Here is an 18,711-nt window from a genome sequence, read left to right as displayed (position 1 = left end):
GAATTCAGATCCAAATATTTGAAGTTTGACCTGAAGAAATTGACACTTTGAGGAAGATTTTGATGCAAAAGAAATTTTACCCTAGATTTTTCTATGCAGTCCTTAATGGTGAAATAATCTCAAAATGCTCGACTTCATGAAATGGCATATTTTGAAATCAAGTGGCCAATTTGGTTGAACTGGAGTACACACCCACACAAGTAAAAATGGAATATTTAAATTCCTTTAATCTCTTGTATAGTACCAGTAGAGTATGTGAAGAAAGTAGAATTTTGACCAAATGAACCTTTATATAAATTCATACTCTCCTTTGGTATGCGGAATGAAATAAGTAAGGATTTGAGTTGAATATTACATGAGATTATTTTATCACTCCTTCTGCGAGATAGTAAATTTTACTATTTTAGTACAAATGGTATGGGATAAAATAATTCCTAAACTAATTAATTAATACTCATTATCGAATGTGGAATTATTTTATCTCGTGTCTTATCACGACATTGTTATCGTTATAAATCTAGACTGTACCACCTATGAGTGGTTTGTAGGTTGAAATCTTGACCCCCTCAATCCAAAAATAATGTAATAAGCTTTTCATGAAATATCCATAAGAGGAATAAAAATAATCAATGTTAAAAAGTAGATTCAGAATTTTGAACAAGCGTTGAGAATTATATAACGTCCCTATTTTGTTGAAAACGGTTCAAACTCAACATAAACGCATGTTTTAAAAAAGAGATAAGGATCAAAAACACACTTGAAGTATCACTTTTTTTGTAGTTTCCTACCTGAATTATCCTGTGTAAGAGTTTCCTACCTAAACTATCACCAACTAGTTTCCAAAACACACCTCAACTATTAGTTACTCACTTTTCCTGCCTGAACTATCACCAACTAGTTTACAGAACACTCCTCATTAAAAGTGAATAACTGATAGTTGAGGTGTGTTTTTTGCAAACTAGTTGATGATAGTTCAGGTAGGAAAAGTGACAACTGATAGTTGAGGTGTGTTTTGCAAACTAGTTGGTGATAGTTGAGGTGTGTTTTGCAAATTAGTTGGTGATAGTTGAAGTGTGTTTTGCAAACTAGTTGGTGATAGTTTAGGTACGAAATTCTCACACCTGATAGTTCGGGTAGGAAATTAACTCAGAAAAAACTAATACTTTAGATGTGTTTTTGACCCTTAACTCTTTAAAATAATACTAACATAGTTAAAATAATACTAACATATTGTTCATTGGAGTAATGTTTGCATATGTTATCGTGCGATTAAAAATGCTAAGCGCATATCGAGGGAGTTTCACAAAGGTTAAACGATTATAAAAAGGAAAGAAAACAGAGCCATTGGAACAAAGATATAATCCTAGTTACTTACCAAAACTAGATATTCCGTTGCGGATAAGTATTTACCTTCTTTTAACCCAAGCATTTTCAGGATGGCGAGTGGCATTTGTTTTTAAAAAAATGTGAAGTTGAGAAGATATTCAAACCAATTCCTACTCAAAAGAGGAAAGAAATAAAGGGAAACTTTTTCTTTATTTGTTTTCGAGTGTTATTGGGATTTAGATCATTTCTACAAAAGGATTAGACCTAGTAGTATAAATACATGCTAGCTAGGATTTATTAAGTATAACAGAACATAGAACTTAAAAGTATTCAATCTTGTAACTTACTTTCTTCCTTGATATTAATAAAAGTGTCGGGCGGTCTCCGTGGACTAGGATCACATCGATCCGACCACGTTAATTATTGTGTTTTTATCGTTTTCGCGCTAACAATTGGTATCAGAGCCTATAGGTCGTGAGATCTAGGAGACGAGGAGACTATGGCATCTACGAAGTTTGAGGTAGCGAATTTTGATGCGCGAAGTAATAACTTCAACATCTGGAAGATCAAGATCATAGTGTTGTTACGGAGAGAAGGATTATTCTATTCTTTGGACGACTTGTATCCGAAAAATACGAAAGAGGTCGAGAAGTAGAAGATTGAGATGGATGCATTTAGCGCAATTCGATTATCCTTATCAGACAGCGTGTTATGTGAAGTCAGTACCGAAAAAACAGCTACGAGTTTATGGAAGAAACTTGAAGATCTCTACCAGAAGAAATCAGTAACAACTAGAATGTTGTTAAGGCAGTGTTTACACACCTTCAAGATGAAGACAGGTACAACTTTACAGGATCATCTTGATGCTTTTAATAAATTGGCTATGGATCTTACTCATGCTGATATTAAAGTGGGAGATGAAGAACTAGCATGCACTCTACTATTTTCATTATCACCGGCGTACAAAGATGTAGTTAATTAATGATGTACAGTAAGGAGGTGGTCACGTTACAGATGGTAAGACATGCATTGAATTCGAATGAACTAAGAAACCATATCAACAATTGTGAGAAAGAGGACCATGGTGAGGGTTTGACGGTTAGAGGTCGCTCGAGCTAAAGAGAGGAGAGGCAAATCAGTAGCTAGGTCAAAGTCTAGGAAAAGGGTGAGCAGGAAGGATGCTGAATGTTGGGGTTGTCATTAAAAGGGTCATTTTGAGAGGTATTGCCCGAGTAAGAAGATTGATAAAACAACAGCCAGTGCATCTACGGTTCAGGTAGCTCAGACATCTGGAGAAGATTATGTGCTAACTGCTTCAACAGATGACATTCAGACACACAAATGGATTTTAGATTCAGCTTGTACCTTTCACATGTGCTTCAGAAAAGATTGGTTTACTAGCTATGAGTAGACGAGTGGGACTGTACTTATGGGTAACGATGTAGTATGTGAAATAGCAGGCATTGGTTCAGCCCGTATAGTGTCATGACCGCATCATAAGAACGTTGTCTAATGTTCGACATGTTCCTAATATGAAAAGAATCTGATCTCTCTTGGTACTCCTGATAAGCTCGGATATAAGCATGCGGGTGAAGGTGGAATCTGCAAGCTGACCAAGGGTTCTCTGGTCTAAGCCTGTCAAGTGGGCCGAGCCGGGCCTGGCCATAGCTAGTGGGCCGGGTTGGGGGGCGGGTTGGAGGAGGGAAAGGGGTGTGTGGCCCAGCCCCCTACTCGAGTAGGGGTACATAGTGGGCCAAGTGGGCCGAGCCGGATTTTAGTTAGTGGGCCTGCCCAGATTTTAATTATTTTAAAAAAAAAATTATAATACTAAAATTTATTAAGTTTGATACTTTAAAATGTAGTTGTTGTCAACTTTATTTTAACCATCAAGTTCCTTAAATTATGCTTTGGCCCTATTTTCAATCTATAAATACCATTCATTCTTCTCCATATTTTCTCACAATTTCCTACTCTCCTCTTTCCCTAAATTTCCTACTCATCTAAATCTCTCTCTCCCCCCCCCTCTCTCCCTCCCTCTTCCAACTTCCAAGTTCAAATTTCAAAATTTAAATTTAATGGATAATGATAATCCTCCACCTCCTCCTCCAGTTCGAAGATCAATTTCAAGTCCGGTGTGATTGTATTTTGAGCGAGTAGACGAGGAACATGTTAAATGTCAACATTATGGTGAAATATATCTCCATAAGTCTGAACCGGTTTTTGGGGGTATCGGTCCGTTACGTAGGCACTTGGACAAAAGGCACAAAATTGAACTTTGAAGTTTATCTCTTCTTTAAATTTCTCCATTGATGCTAGCGTTTTGAACTTTTCGTTTGTAAGAAGTTAACCGTTCAAGTTTGTATGTTTTGAATTTTCAATGTTATCAATTTAAATTTGAAGTTTTATTTTAAATTACTTATGTAGTCTTGTATCACATTTTCAACTTTTTATAATTTTTAGCACTTAAATAGCCGTTGGGAGTCTTCATTCTAACAACATATTCAAGATATACACAAATATACCATTAACATATATGTACATAAATTAGGAACCTTTTTTTGCAATAAATAAGCTAATCTTTTTAACCCCCCCCCCCCCCCTCACCAAAAAAAAAAGTTGAAATGAAATCACAAACATTTAACTAAATGGGAACAATGCACATGAGTTTTGATAATACACCAAAGTTCTTAATTTAATTATCTCATCTGATCCTAAGTCCTAATGTCATGTGCAGATTGTCACCTCTCCATCATCGGCGGAGACATTTCAAATACGCTAAAAAATATTTAATTATTATTATATATAAAATATTTGAAACTAATAAGATCTTAGACATTGGTTGTTCTATGTTTTCGTACTTCATCACAATCTATCTTCCAATTTCTCTGTGAGTTGATCCTTTTATTTCATTTAAACGATTCTGTAAAATCAGCTATCAATAGGGATGACTGATGACACAGCATTTTGACATAACTATCTTCCTTTTAATTATGCTAATTGATTATTTTTATAATAATATCCATGATGCTCAATAGTGTTATTATATTAATTTGCTAGAATCATGTTCACGAAAAGATATTTTCTCTGCCGCCATAATTTTTTTGTGTTACCAACTTATTTTTTACAGCAAATAAGAGAAAAAAGAAGAAATGGTGGAAATTACAAAATTTGTCATATATATGTAAATTGCCTGTTTATGATTTTTTTTTAAAAAAATATTAATTCGAAGTGGGCCGGGCCAGGCCCCCGGTGGGCCAGAACTCAGGTTGTTGGTGTGACACCCCAACGAGGGGCATGATGGGCTCCGACTCATAGGTCGGGAACCACCTGACTTAACAGTTACCTTGAACAACATATAACATAACTCAAAGAATACCTGCACGCAGAAAGGGCCCAACATAAAAATATCCGGTAATCCAACATATATGTGCATATGCGAACCAACAAGGTCGCTACAACATCACGAGTATCATAGAGCCGGCAAGGCTACATAACTTGCTAACTATGTACAAATGTCTACAGACCTCTATGGAAATATAAACTGTAGGAAGGACGGGACAAGGCCTCGTCATACTCATATGTACAAATCAAAATATCATACCAAAATAGACTACGGCTCCGAACCAAGTGTAGCACACTGACTGTAGCTGAGGCAATATCCTACTGTGCTGGGATGCTCGCCTTACTACCTAACCCTGCGGGCATGAGCACAGTGTCCATAAGAAGAGATGTCAGTACAAATAATGTACTGAGTATGTAAGTCATGAATAATAACATAATACAGATATGAAAAGTAACATGAAATAAGAGAGAGATAACCTACACGCCTGGATGCCTCTTGAGGCGGATGTCATACATGCTTAACTTAAAAAAAAAAACATTTTTATACATATATATAGTACCGTGCCTGGCTATTAAGGCTCGGTGTTATATATATAGTATCATGCCCCGCCATTAGGGCTCGGCGTTATCATCATTAGCCCGTGTCCGGGCCTCCCGCATTCCGGGCGATATCATAACATGCCCACTGCAGCGGTGTGCACATCTATGTGCCATGCCCGGCCGACTATAGCGTGGCTCGGTGTGAGAAAATACATACATATGTATATAAAGCATGCATGAGGGCCCCAATTAAAAGCCACAACTATATCAGAGTGACGTAAGGTCGATAGCCTCCGATTATATTATGGATCAATCATCATCGTTTATCCCACCTTGAAGGAACAAGGGTCATAAGGTGAGATTACCAACAAGGAAGGAAATTAAGAAATTGTAAAGTAAGCTCAATCATCTCATAATAATATAAAGCTCATGTACTTGGAAATCTTTATGATAAAATCATCTCCTAATAACATGAAATTCGTATGCCTTGGAGCTTTGATAAATAAATCCCTCATAATCATCGTCATGGTTATCATAAAAAAAATTATTCATCTTTAGCATCATAAAAACTTTAAGAGTCATGAATTTCTAACATTCTTGGAATTGAGGATTTTTATGGAATTCATGCATGGGTTTGTAGGAAACATCATAAGGATCATGAGATTCGTGGACTTCTAGCATTTGTGGAACCAAAGATATTATAGGTATGACACAAAGGTTTATAACAAAAGGATCATGCCTTTAGAAAGAAAGGGACTAGCCTTAACATACCTGAAAGCTTATTTCTCAACTTTCCAACTTACTTCCTGTCTTGAAATTTACTTAAGACGTTCGCAATCCCGTAATCTACATATAAAACAATTCACACTATTATTAGACTCATCCTCACATGTTCGTCTTAAGCCTTTAATTCGAATCCATTTAGAATGCTTAAATTCGAAATTCGGAGCATCTCCCCTGTATATATGCCTAGCCCGAAATCACAATACCAACAACCAGTAATAACAACAACCATACCAACATCAACAACAATATCATCAAGATTCTACAAGATATATGCATAATTTCACCCAAAACTTTCTTCAAACCTCAATCCATACGCTAACAATACCAACGTAATAATTATAAATCTTATTCTCATAAATATTCCTAAATCAATATTAATAAAAAGAAATTCATACCTTACTTTTGCTAGAATAGCAAAATCTTCAATGTTTACTTGAATCCAAGTCAACTCCAACATAAAACAAAACTATAATCGCGACTATACGTTACTTGGACCTCGATTAATACTCCGTCACTTGAAAATTATGTAAAATCCTTACTTTGTGGTGTATATAAGCTCTCCTATGTTGGCTGAGCTTTCTAGAGTATTTGGGAAGTTTATTATGGAGAAAAAGATGGATTTTAGCCCTTATATAGTGGATTAAAGTCGGTGGGCACTGTAGCAGTGCAGTCCTCTGCTCTGCCCGCCTAACTCGTAACGTTCATAATTCTCTACTCTGACGTCATATCAATGGGCAATTTGTTAGGTTGAAACTAGCCTTCATGAACTTCAATTTAGGCTTTTGCTTTGCTTCAAAACTCCTCATATACTAAAAGATATTCTTCCTCAAAGTTGGGCCAAAATTGCCCCTCATATTTTTCTCCAAAATTCCAAAAACTTAATTCCCTTAATTTTCTTGCTCTCCAATCCTCCCATAGCTTACTATATGAACTTAAACCCTCATAACCAAAAAAGAATTGGTGCACATGTTCTCGTATATCCTTGAAAGTAACTCCAGTATCCAAACCTAAAACATCCAACACTTATAAATCTTAACGTACAAAACTACGGGGTGTAACAGTTGGTGGGCCGGGCTATCGGGCTAAATGGCATGTCCGGCCCAGCCCCCTAATTTTTTCCACTAGCCCAGCCCACCACCCTCTTACCAGGTTAGGGGGTCCGGCCGGTTATGGGTCGGGTTAGATGGGCCGCTCCCTGGCCGACCCGGCCCAATTGACAGGCTTACTCTGGTCATGTTAAAGGCCAAACTGGAGGGTGGTCTTTATATACCTATGGGCAGCACCATTCTAGGTACTGCGAATGCTGCAACCTCACAGTTATCAGATGATGACAAGGCTAAGATGTGGCATATAAGATTAGGTCACATGAGCGAGAGGGGGTTAGTAATTTTGAACAACCTAAACCTTTTGAAAGGTGAGAAGATTAGTACACTTGATTTTTATGAGCATTGTGTCCTTGGAAAGCAGAAACGGGTCAACTTTAGCACGTGCAAGCACAAAACCAAAGGGTTACTTGACTACATTCATTCAGATTTACGGGGTTTATCTCAGGTTCCATCCAAGGGTGGAAAAGGTATCTTCTTACTTTCATTGATGATTTTTCACGCAAGGTTTGGGTATACTTCTTAAAGGCTAAAAGTGATATCTTTGAGAATTTCAAAAACTGGAAGACATTAATTGAAAATCAGTTTGATGGAAAGATTAAGTGTCTTCGAACAGGTAATGGCTTGGAGTTTTGCAATGAAGAGTTTGATAATTTCTGCAAGATTCATGGTGTATTGAGACATAGAACTGTTAGGCATACACCACAACAAATGGAGTAGCTGAAAGGATGAACCACACTCTTCTTGAGAAAGCACGATGTATGCTCTCTAATGCCAAGGTGCCTAAGCAGTTCTGAGTGGAAGTAGTAAATACTGCTTGTTATGTTGTTAATCGTTCTCCAGCGTCAGCGATTGACTTCAAAACTCCAAATGAGGTATGTTCAGTTAAACCGTTTGATTACTCGTACTTAAGAATCTTTGGATGTCCCACATATTATCATGTAAGTGACGAAAAACTTGAACTTAGAGCTCGAAAAGGTTTATTTATGGGATATCTTTGAAGGGGTAAAAGGGTCTAGAATATGGAGTTTAGATCCTCTTAAGTTTATAATCAGTGGAGATGTTACTTTTGATGAGGCCTCTATGCTTGATCCTGGAAAGACTTCTATTGAGTTTGCAGGGTAGAAAGTTCTTACAACAGAAATGGAGGAGGAAAATGTGAAACTCACTGAACAGGAGGATCAAGTGAATCAGGTGGAGTAAGATAATGAAAAACCTCACACAGTAGTACTTGAAGGTGAACCATACAGTATAGCTACTGGAAGGGACAAATGAACTCCGAAGCCTAATCCAAAATATTATCTTCAGCCTTCGCAAGCTAATCTTGTGGCCTATGCATTAGGTACTGCCTAGGAGGAAATAAAGGATCTGGAACCCTCAAGCTATACAGAAGCTACTATGTGTGGTGAGGTTAATCAATGGCATTTAGCCATGACTGAAGAGATGAAGTCTCTGCACAAGAACCAGACATGGGATTTGGTGAGTCTACCAAAAGGGAAGAGAACTGTTGGTTGCAAATGGGTCTTCAGAAAAAAGGATATTCTGGGTGTAGAAGATGCTAGCTACAAAGCGAGATTGGTTGCTAAGGGCTTTTGTCAGAAGGAGGGAATCGACTACGATGATATTTTCTCACCAGTCGTGAAGCATAGCTCAATTCGTTTGTTACTAGCTTTGGTTGCCCATTATGACTTAAAGCTTTATCAGCTTGATGTCAAGACCGCATTCTTACATGGTGAACTTGAAGAGGTGATCTTCATGAATCAGTCCGACGGTTTCCTTATTGAAGGAAAAGAAGACCAGGTTTGTCAATTGAATAAATCTTTGTATGGTTTGAAACAGTCACCACGACAGTGGTACAAGAGATTTGATGCATTCATGATTACTAAAGATTTCTCGAGAAGTGCATTTGATAGCTGTGTATATCACATGACGGTATCTAGTAATTCAAATATTTATTTACTATTATATGTTGATGATATGCTTATTGCTGCTAATAGTATGACAGAGATAAATAATTTGAAGAAACTGCTAAGTAAGGACTTTGACATAAAAGATTTAGGTGAAGCTAAGAAAGTCCTTAGAATGGAGATTCACAGGAAGAATGGTGAGGTACATCTCTCACATAAAAAGTATATTGAGAAGGTAGTTCAGAGGTTTGGCATGAACAAATGTAAACCCGTTACTTTACCGTTAGCATAACATTTCGAACTTTCTTCTTTGATGGCACCACAATTAAAGAAAGAGGTGGAGTACATGTCAAAAGTTCCTTATTATAGTGCAGTTGGTAGCATTATGTATGGTTTTCACTCGGCCTGATATTGCTCAAGCAGTGAGTATGGTAAATCGATTCATGTCTAATTCGGGTAAGACACACTAGGAAGCAATTAAGTGGATATTGACATATCTTAAAGGTTCTTCAAATGTTGGTCTAACTTTTTGTAGGATGAGAAATAAAGGCTTCTCAGTCCTTGATTATGTGGATTCTGATTTTGCAGGTGATCTTGATAGACGGAGATCAACAACGGGCTATATCTTTACTCTAGTAGGTAGTGCCATAAGTTGAAAGGCAACTCTCCAGTTTATAGTTGCTTTGTCCACAATAGAAGCTGAATATATGGCAGCAGCAGAAGCAGTAAATGAGGCTATATGGTTGAAAGGTTTGGTGTCAGAATTAGTAGGGTTCAACATGAAACAACTGTAAAATGTGATAGCCAGAGTGTTATTCACCTGATAAAAAATTAGGGATTTCATGATCGCACCAAACACATTGATATTAGATTCCATTTTATTCGTGATGTTGTTGAACAAGGCACAGTTAAGGTCTTGAAGGTTGACGCAAAGGAAAACGCAGGGGATATGTTGACCAAGGGGGTTCCTCTTGTCAAGTTCAGTCATTGTATGAATTTAGCAGGAGATTGCACTGATGCGTCAGGATGGAGAACGGCAGGGCAAGGTAGAGCTACTAGTATGTACGAGGTTTCGGTTAGTGTCTCTTGTTTCCTACACGGAGTTAGCTCATGTAGGATTAGAGACTTTGGACTGAATAACGTTCATATGGAAGCTCAAAATTCATCTCAAGGTAGAGATTGAGAAGTTGAGAAGATATTCAAGTCAATTCCTACTCAAAAGCGGAAAGAAATAAAAGGAAACTTTTTCTTTGTTGGTTTTCGACTGTTATTGGAATTTAGATCCTTTCTAGGAAAGGATTAGACCTAGTAGTATAAATACATGCTAGTTAGGATTTATTAAGTAGGACAGAATATAGAACCTAAGAGTATTCAATCTTGTAACTTACTTTCTCCCTTGACATTAATAAAAGTGTCGGCAGTTCTCCGTGGACTAGGATCACATCAATCCAAACCACGTTAATTGTTGTGTTTTTATCGTTTCCGCTCTAACAAAAAAGAATTCACAAAAATAAGTTTCAAACCAAGCACCATTAGAGATGGCATTTGGTTGACCAAAAATCCTGAAACTTTGAAATATTTTTAAATACAAACAATACAAAAAAAGGGTAATTTGCGGAGATTGGAAGTTGCAATTGGTTTTAGCTCCACTAATTGCTTGAGGAGGCTAAAACCCCCCACAAATTACAACTTTCAACCTCCGCAAATTATTATTATTATTATTTTTGTAGTGTAAAGCCATTGTTTTGGAGGCATTTGATCATGATTTAATTGAGAATGAAAATAGCATCTGATGTTAATTTGAAAAAAAAAATTGTATTTGGAAGTTAAATCTGTGTTTGGACATGAAAACTGAGTTGGTATTTTGTGAATGGATACCTGAATTTTCTTTTAAAAACTACTAAAACTTATTTCTCAAACTTCAAATTCTATAATTCAAGTTTGGAGCGGACATAATTGATCAATTTAATAAACAAACACTTTTCATGGTCAAACGGCTCTTGAAAGTAAAGCAATATGACAGTTTGCAATGATTTCAACTTCCAAAGTTCACGGATCAAATAAACAAAGTGCCAAACAAAAAATAAATAAAATAAAAGTCAAAGACCCAACTTTGGAAAAGGATAAGACAAGCTTTATTGTTTATACCACTAGTTTCTAAAATCACTATTATGATTGTTTACCTATTATAAGAGAGCAGCAAGTACATCAGTTTTGTGTTCTTTAAGCTTTTACTCAAAAGAAATAAGTGAGCTTTTTTCTTTAAAAGAAGTGTGTTGGGAAGCTTTATTCGAATGGTATAAAAAGTTGGTTAACATCGCACTCAAAAAAGTGATACAAGCATAGGAAAAACATATGTATTGGCACGTTAAGACGATTGTACTACTATTTTTCCTAGCAGACACTATAATTGGTTCTAACTTGGTTGAATTTAGTATGTGGAGTGTCTTGGCATTTGATAGTAATTACATCTCAGTCACACTATTTTAAAAGTGACTAATTAAAATGATTTTGAATATAACACTTACCATCCGTACCATATAAATTATAATATGTACTAAAAATAAAGCAGGGGCCGCGCTACTTTTCTCACAAAATACTAAGAAATTGTAGATTATTTTATGCACCCACTCACTTATCAAATCGCCACATTAACATTGGTAGGTATCACAAGAATACTAGGTAATCATGATTTAACACATAACGACAAATGCATTTGAAGCTTCATGTAGAATATAATCAACCATCTTAAAGACGTTCTTTCAATTCATTCTCTATATGTGCTACTTATAGAGTTTGTCAGATTTGATCATGATTTCTTATCTTAATAATTGTTCTATAGAATTACCTTAGGTTTCACTTCGGTTGATAACCATCTACTGCATAAAACCCTAATAGCAATTCTCTATTCTAGTACTTAATATGTTTTAATTAGATGTGTTAAATCTTCTCTCTTGAAAAGGTGCCAAAGTCCCGTTTAATAAAACAGTAAATCTTCTTTTAAATGCTTAAATCTTTTTCTTTACTTACAATTAATTTTTTTTTTCAATTATTTGGTCCCGTAGATATTCCTTGGTTTATGCGGTGACGCGTGAAACGCAGATGGTCACAATAAAAATGTAGCTACAAAAGAGAACAAGCAAAACAAACATGTAGGAATATTATAATGCATGAGACTGCTTATGTTGCTTTAGTCCCCACATGTTCCATTTAGAACATTCAAAAATAAAGCTGGGAATATAATAAGAAGATGAAGATGATGTTCAAAAAGAAGAAAAAGAAAAATGGAATTTCTGAAAAGATATGGATCTATCAAATTTCTGAAATTAATGGATATATGTCCACGTTTGCATTTGAGGACTTACTCATAGTTTATTGTTCTTCCCAAGAAAAAAGTATAGTATTAAAACATAGTATAAAGTTATAAACTAATCTAAGGTCAAGATAACACTACTTTCGTGAAATATGAATTATTAGCGTTATTATCAGCTCTTCCAGGGTCCACTGCACACCCATGCACTAGTTTCATGTATATAAAGAAGCCCGCCAACTTAAATAACCCAAAAAGTGACAAAAGATGCCCAAATAATTCAGAAAAAAAAAAAGTTATCGAAGTACCTTTTGCGCACTAATTTAGTGCGCAATACCTGTTTAATAAAAGTCCCCTCCACCTTTCCCACCCCGATGGTCCCCCCTCCTTTTTAAAAAAACAAAAGCTCCATTAACGACCAAAAACAGTGGTCCCCACGTTCCAAATACATTGTTTTCGTGTTTTTTTTAACCTCAAAGGTCAATATTCTTGGAATATTCAAGGCAAGGAACAAGTTTCAAAGCTTTGATTTAGAAATAAAGCGGCGTAGAACTCGATTTCAAAAATGCACACTATCTACTAAAAAATAAAGCGGCGTAGACACATAGGTTTGATTTTTTACAATAAAATAATGTATTAAATTAATTGTTTATATGTTATTTCATGTTTAGTTTACCATAAATCTAAACTAAATTGTTTATATGTTATTTCAGGTTCATTCTTCTACGCCTGTGGACCCGTCTCCTGCTCCGGCACTATCTACATCTCCGGCTACGGGGCCCGCTCAGGAGACCGCTGAGTTGTCAGCTCATGAGCCCTCTCAAGAGCAACTCTCGCCAGCCATCTCAGGAGCCCGTCGACACACGGGTTTGATTTTTTTATAATCAAATAATGTATTAATTAATTGTTTATATGTTATTCTATGTTTAGTTTAGCATAAATCTAAACTAAATTTTTTATATGTTTTTTCAGATTCATTCTTCTGGGCCTGTGGACCCGTCTCCTGTTGAGATTGAGTCATCTCCTGAAGCTCACATTTCGGCCACCGTCGTCTCCCATAGGGAGCATGTTTTGAACAAGCGCCCAAGGAAGGGAACGTAGGATGATCATGCCATAGAGCATGTACGGTTTAAGAGGAAGAAGGGGGGGTGGAGATGATGGTGAGGGTGGTGGGGTTCGCCTTAGGCTTAAGGTTATTCTAAAGGCTCCCACATGTGGGACCTAGGGGGATGGAGATTGTGTATTTGTAAATAAAATGTACATTTTATGTTAATATTATATTATTATTTTTTTTGGTATTATTTTCTTAATGATAATTAGTTATCTTAGTTTTTATTGTCGTTTAATAATAACTCGTGCCACGTCCTAAATTAATCAAAACCCTATAAAATAAAACACTTAAACCTAAAAATAACAAGTTTTTAAACAAACAAAACTTACTTCGGGGCAATTTACAACCCCTAAAACGACTTGATGTGTTGAGCCTACAATATTTTTCGCAGAAAAAGATATTAGGTACGTTCTATATAAAATATTGATATTCCGGCATTTTTAAACATGACTAATCTTTGATCAAAGTTCAAAACTTTTGGCCAATGAATGAAGGGCTGAACGTTTTATTAAACAGGTTTTGCGCACTAAATTACAGTTTGGTCCTATTGCGCACTAATTTAGTGCGCAAAAGGTATTTCGGTAACTTTTTTTTTCTGGGTTATTTTGGTACCTTTTATCACTTTTATCACTTTTTGGGTCATTTGAGTTGCGGACTCTATATAAAGAGTACTGTTAACTCAACGAGTTGGACTGAATTTAGCAGATTAAAAATGAATTAATAATTGAGCGGGTCAAACGGCAAATATATATATATATATATATATATGTGTGTGTGTGTGTGTGTGTGTGTGTGTGTGTGTGTGTATGTATGTTATAGGCTCAATCCACTCAACTATAACCAAGTTTTAATTTTGTGTTTATTTTGTTATAATTTATTCAATTATCAAAAAAAAAAAAAATTGTTATATATTGTGAAAATTTCTAACACATCAAACAAAACAAAATTTTCTTATGGATCTTTAGGTTATATATTTAACCAAATTCACCCCAACTTTTAAATGAGATGACCTGGGTTGTGCCTAAATTGAACCGTCATGACAGCATGACCAGTCCAACCCAAACCGGCCAAACTCTATTCTTAGGCTAATTTTACCCCTAGTTTTGATGACATCGAAGACCTTAAGAAATTAAGCTCCACATTGAATAGAGTGTTGAGAAAAAGGAGCAATAGTGCCCTTATTTAATTTCTATCATGCTCATTGGTACTGCTTAATTGTTTTGCTGAGTTGGAGAGTACGAACATTTGCCAAGATAGCTAAAAAATTTGAAGGATTCAAAACAAAAGGCTAGTTACTTGAAAGTCGTGAATAATCACATAAATAACAGAGTAACAATGAAAGCACAACAATGCAGCCTTCTTACCGTTAAGCTTCGCCTAAATTTACCTATGATATAAATCCAGTAGATTGCACTAAGTAATCTCCTTAATTATACGAACTCAGGAAAATTTTGAATACTTGAATATCCTTTAATCGCATTCAGGAACTCATATAGTCTGGACAAATTAGTACAATGATAATACATATACATTTCCACTTAAACATGCATTGATACTTCCAACTTCCAAGAAAACAGTGAAACTAGAAGAAACCCACGCTTGCCCTCACTAAGTACTACTCATAAAGGAGAAAAAACTCTCAGCCACAAAGCATCCAAAATCAATTTGGTGACACACTTTAACATGTCCTTCTAGAAATAAAAAGAAACTCAAGAATTCAACATAGAAGTACTATAACAAATTAAAAAGATAAAGGGAGTCTGATGCAAAAAACATCTTATGTTCAAGCAAAGCCCGAGAAAGGATTGCACCACAAGAATTTGCTGTAAGCAGCCAACCTGTTCAAGCAAAGCCTGAGAAAGGATTGCACCTCAAGAAATTTGATGTAAGCAGCCAACCTGAGCTGATTCCTCAGCTTGAACTCATAAGTCACCCGAGGATAACTTTATCATTACTTCAAATCTCTCCTTCATAGTACTATAATAAAAAAAGTAGAAAGGCAGTCTGATGCACTAAGCATTTATGTTCATGGCAAAAAGGCGCTTTTGAAGGGGATATGATGTAAGCAACGAACTCTGACACAAGAGATCAGTAACTAATTCTACACCTCAAATCGCTCAGAGCAACTTTACCGTTGCTCAAGGCTCACCTTCATACTACTATATATAATAAAAATATCTTAAAATTATCTTTCTTTCTTTTTTTTTTTTTTTTTTTTTGTGAATGATTTTCTCTCGACCTTCTTGCTTGAGCTGCGCGCTACAAATTAAGGATCAATTTGTGTATTAGGGTTTAATAATTTCTTACCAAGTGTGTACTTGTTATTATGCATCCAAACCTTGAACACATGCCTTTTGATGCCAATCTCATTACACAATTGCTGCACAGCTCCCTCATCTTGCCTCTGAATTCTCCACCCTAATTTCTCAGCAAGTTCCAGCATTTTGTCCTTGTGTTCTTGGCTGAATCTTGTTCGAAATCTCTTCTTTAATGATGTCCCATTAATGTTGTTGTTATTAGGGTTACACATGTCTAGTTCTTGATCCTCCCTGTATCCACCGCCTGTTGATGTGAATTTAGAACGACTTCTTGTAATTTTGAACAAATTATAATAAGTAGAATTGTAATATACTAAAGTTTTATTAAAAACGAACTGCTATGGTGTTTTCATAGCAATTGCATTTTCTTTTCTTGTTTTCCAACTTAATTGCACATTTACACATATACTCCTCCGTCCAATTTATATGAGGATGTTTGACTAAGCATGAAATTTAAGAAAGAAAAGAAGACTAGAAAAGAAAACTTGAGAATCTTAAGTAGCTAAAACAAGTCAAAGAAATGTTTGTGGCTAAAAATCATTTAATTAAGGATAAAATGAGAACTCTAGAGTTAAATTCTTGCTAAATAGAAAAGTGTCATTATTTTTGGGATTAATTAAAAAAGAAAGAGTATCGTATAAATTGGGATGGATCGGAGGGAGTATGAATAGAGTTTAAGTTATATATATAAAAACTATTAGTCTAAGAAATGTTATATTATCAGGTCACTTTTGCCTACGGAAGCAAATAATCATCTTATTTTTAAGATTATAAATCTCACATTTTGAAGTATGTTTACCAGATTATTTGGATGATCTGATAATATAATTCTTTTTTGCACTTGATATATATAACTTAACTAAAATAAATATAACAAACAAGAATTCTATACGAAGGTTAAAAATAATCTATATACACTAACAGTTTAAAAAAAAATCACACTATCAAAATAGTTTACTTTATTAATTATAATTAATTTTAATTATCATTTTTATGATATTACTATATTTATTTGGAAACCGAAAATTCACATTATCAAAATAGTTTAATCTATTACATCTAATTATGATTATCATTTTTATGAAATTACTAATTCTTCCTATTATTATAAAAGTTTATGTTTACCTTGCTAATTACATATATAGTTCCATAAATAAGTTAATGTATACTATAACACAAACGCTAAATTTTGACCCATTAAGTTCGAAACTCTGATAACTATTTTTACTTAAGATAATGGTAAAAACACACTTCATCTATCACTTTTTTGCGAGTTTCACACCCAAACTATCAGATTTTCCCTCCCTTTTTTTGTTCTCTTTTCCTATCTGAACTACATTATTTATATAGTTCAGGTAGAAAAAGAGAACTACTGATAGTTGGTGTAGACAATTTAAAGGTGTGTCTGAATGGTCATAATTCAAATAGGAAAAGGAAACAACTGATAGTTGAGGGGTAAAACTCACGAAAATGATGATAGCCATTAATTTTTTCAATTTAAGAGAAAAAAAGGACAAGAAAAACATTACCTCCAGAAGTTGATGGCAATGCTAAAGGCCTGTGTTGCGGCATAATATGGTGGTGGAAGTATGAAGTGGTTCTATTGTAGGGTTGGTGGTGATGAGTTTGTGTTATTTTCCGGTGGAAACTACGATGGCAATTACACGCAGCGCATTTGAGAGCCTCATCCGTACCATCTTCTCCGGCAGGCAAGAATTCACCGCAACCATCTACGGCGTGGCCGCCAATACTCACAGCGTGGTTCTTGAGACACTCTTTGTACTTTGGCTTAGGCTTCGAATTCATTTGCATTTTGGTCTCATCATGAGTTGAGTTGTTGAAGTTTTTAATTATCTGCTTCTCATTAACATTCTCTTCTTGATTTTCAAGCTCCATGGTTCTTTTTAGTACCTAATCATATGATCTGTGCTTGTAAATATCTCTTTGTTTCGAAGGGAATAGAGGGATTAGGAGGATGAGTGTCTAACTTCTTTAGCAGGTGTGTTTTAGACAATATGTGGAAACGGAAAGAATATTTAAAGTTTAAAGTTGGAAAAAGTATTTAGAAGTTTGCACCATGTTTGGTCCTAAACCTCAACTGGAGAGCTTTTCTTGTCCATTTTATATGACACAATTATTACTGGCGAGTTAATAGATTTTTTTTTTTATTGTAGCGTCTTTTAAATATTTTGAATTGTTTATTGCTATGTGCTGTGTTGCCTGGGGTTAAAGGCCATGACTCTATCGGATGATGGTCGAGCCATAGGACGGGGTTCGTCCTAACGGGCTTGTTTAAGATAGACTGAGGGCCAAGGTATACATTGGATGTACAGTACTTTTTATGTAGCTTATATATATATATATGTGTGTGTAACTTTTGTTTTAAAAGTTTGAATATTTTATGTCCGAATTCGACATACTGTATCTTCTCCGTAGGCAAGAATTTGCCGCAGCCGTCTACGGCGTGGCCACCGATACTCACAGCATGGTTCTTGAGACACTCTTGGTACTTTGTCATCAACATGCTCTTCCTGATTTTCGATTTCCATGATTCTTCTTAGTAGCTAATCATATAATATGTGCTTGTAAATTCTCTTTGTTTCGAAGGGAATAGAGGGATTAGGAGTATGAGTGTCTTCTTTAGCTAGCGTTTAGGTAATATTTGGTCGAAGTTGAATGGAAAGAATATTTAAAGTTAAAGTTGAAAAAAAGTATTTAGAAATCAAAGGGTATTTGGCAAAGTGGAGTAGAATTTTAATTTTTTTATTGATTCTGAATTTTTGAATGACTACTAGGCATTTTGGCTCATGAGTTGAGTTGGAGAGTTTAATTATCTCCTTCTCATCAACATGTTTTTCCTGATTTTCGGACTCCTTGGGGTTTTTTCAAGAGAAATTTACATAGCTTGTCACACTTCTCAGAGTTTGCACATATTTAGCACAACTCTTAAAGTTCCTCAAAAATAGCA

At 35.4% G+C, this 18,711-nt stretch overlaps 1 protein-coding gene across 1 annotated transcript; it reads right to left on the bottom strand.

Annotated features, from left to right (window-relative positions):
• Positions 1–14,867: 14,867 nt before the first annotated feature.
• LOC132066952 (zinc-finger homeodomain protein 1-like) lies at positions 14,868–18,047 on the bottom strand. The gene is made up of 2 exons (XM_059460136.1): positions 17,273–18,047; positions 14,868–15,987 (listed from the first exon to the last, which is right to left on the bottom strand). The coding sequence occupies exons 1-2, from the start codon at positions 17,637–17,639 to the stop codon at positions 15,692–15,694; spliced, it is 663 nt and encodes a 220-aa protein (XP_059316119.1). The 5' UTR covers positions 17,640–18,047; the 3' UTR covers positions 14,868–15,691.
• Positions 18,048–18,711: the final 664 nt, after the last annotated feature.

The sequence above is a fragment of the Lycium ferocissimum genome, chromosome 8 (genome assembly GCF_029784015.1).
Source record: "Lycium ferocissimum isolate CSIRO_LF1 chromosome 8, AGI_CSIRO_Lferr_CH_V1, whole genome shotgun sequence".
In the NCBI taxonomy this organism is placed as follows: Eukaryota; Viridiplantae; Streptophyta; class Magnoliopsida; order Solanales; family Solanaceae; genus Lycium; species Lycium ferocissimum.
Note: the sequence above shows the minus strand (reverse complement) of the source record. Positions and strands in the feature narration are given on the sequence as shown.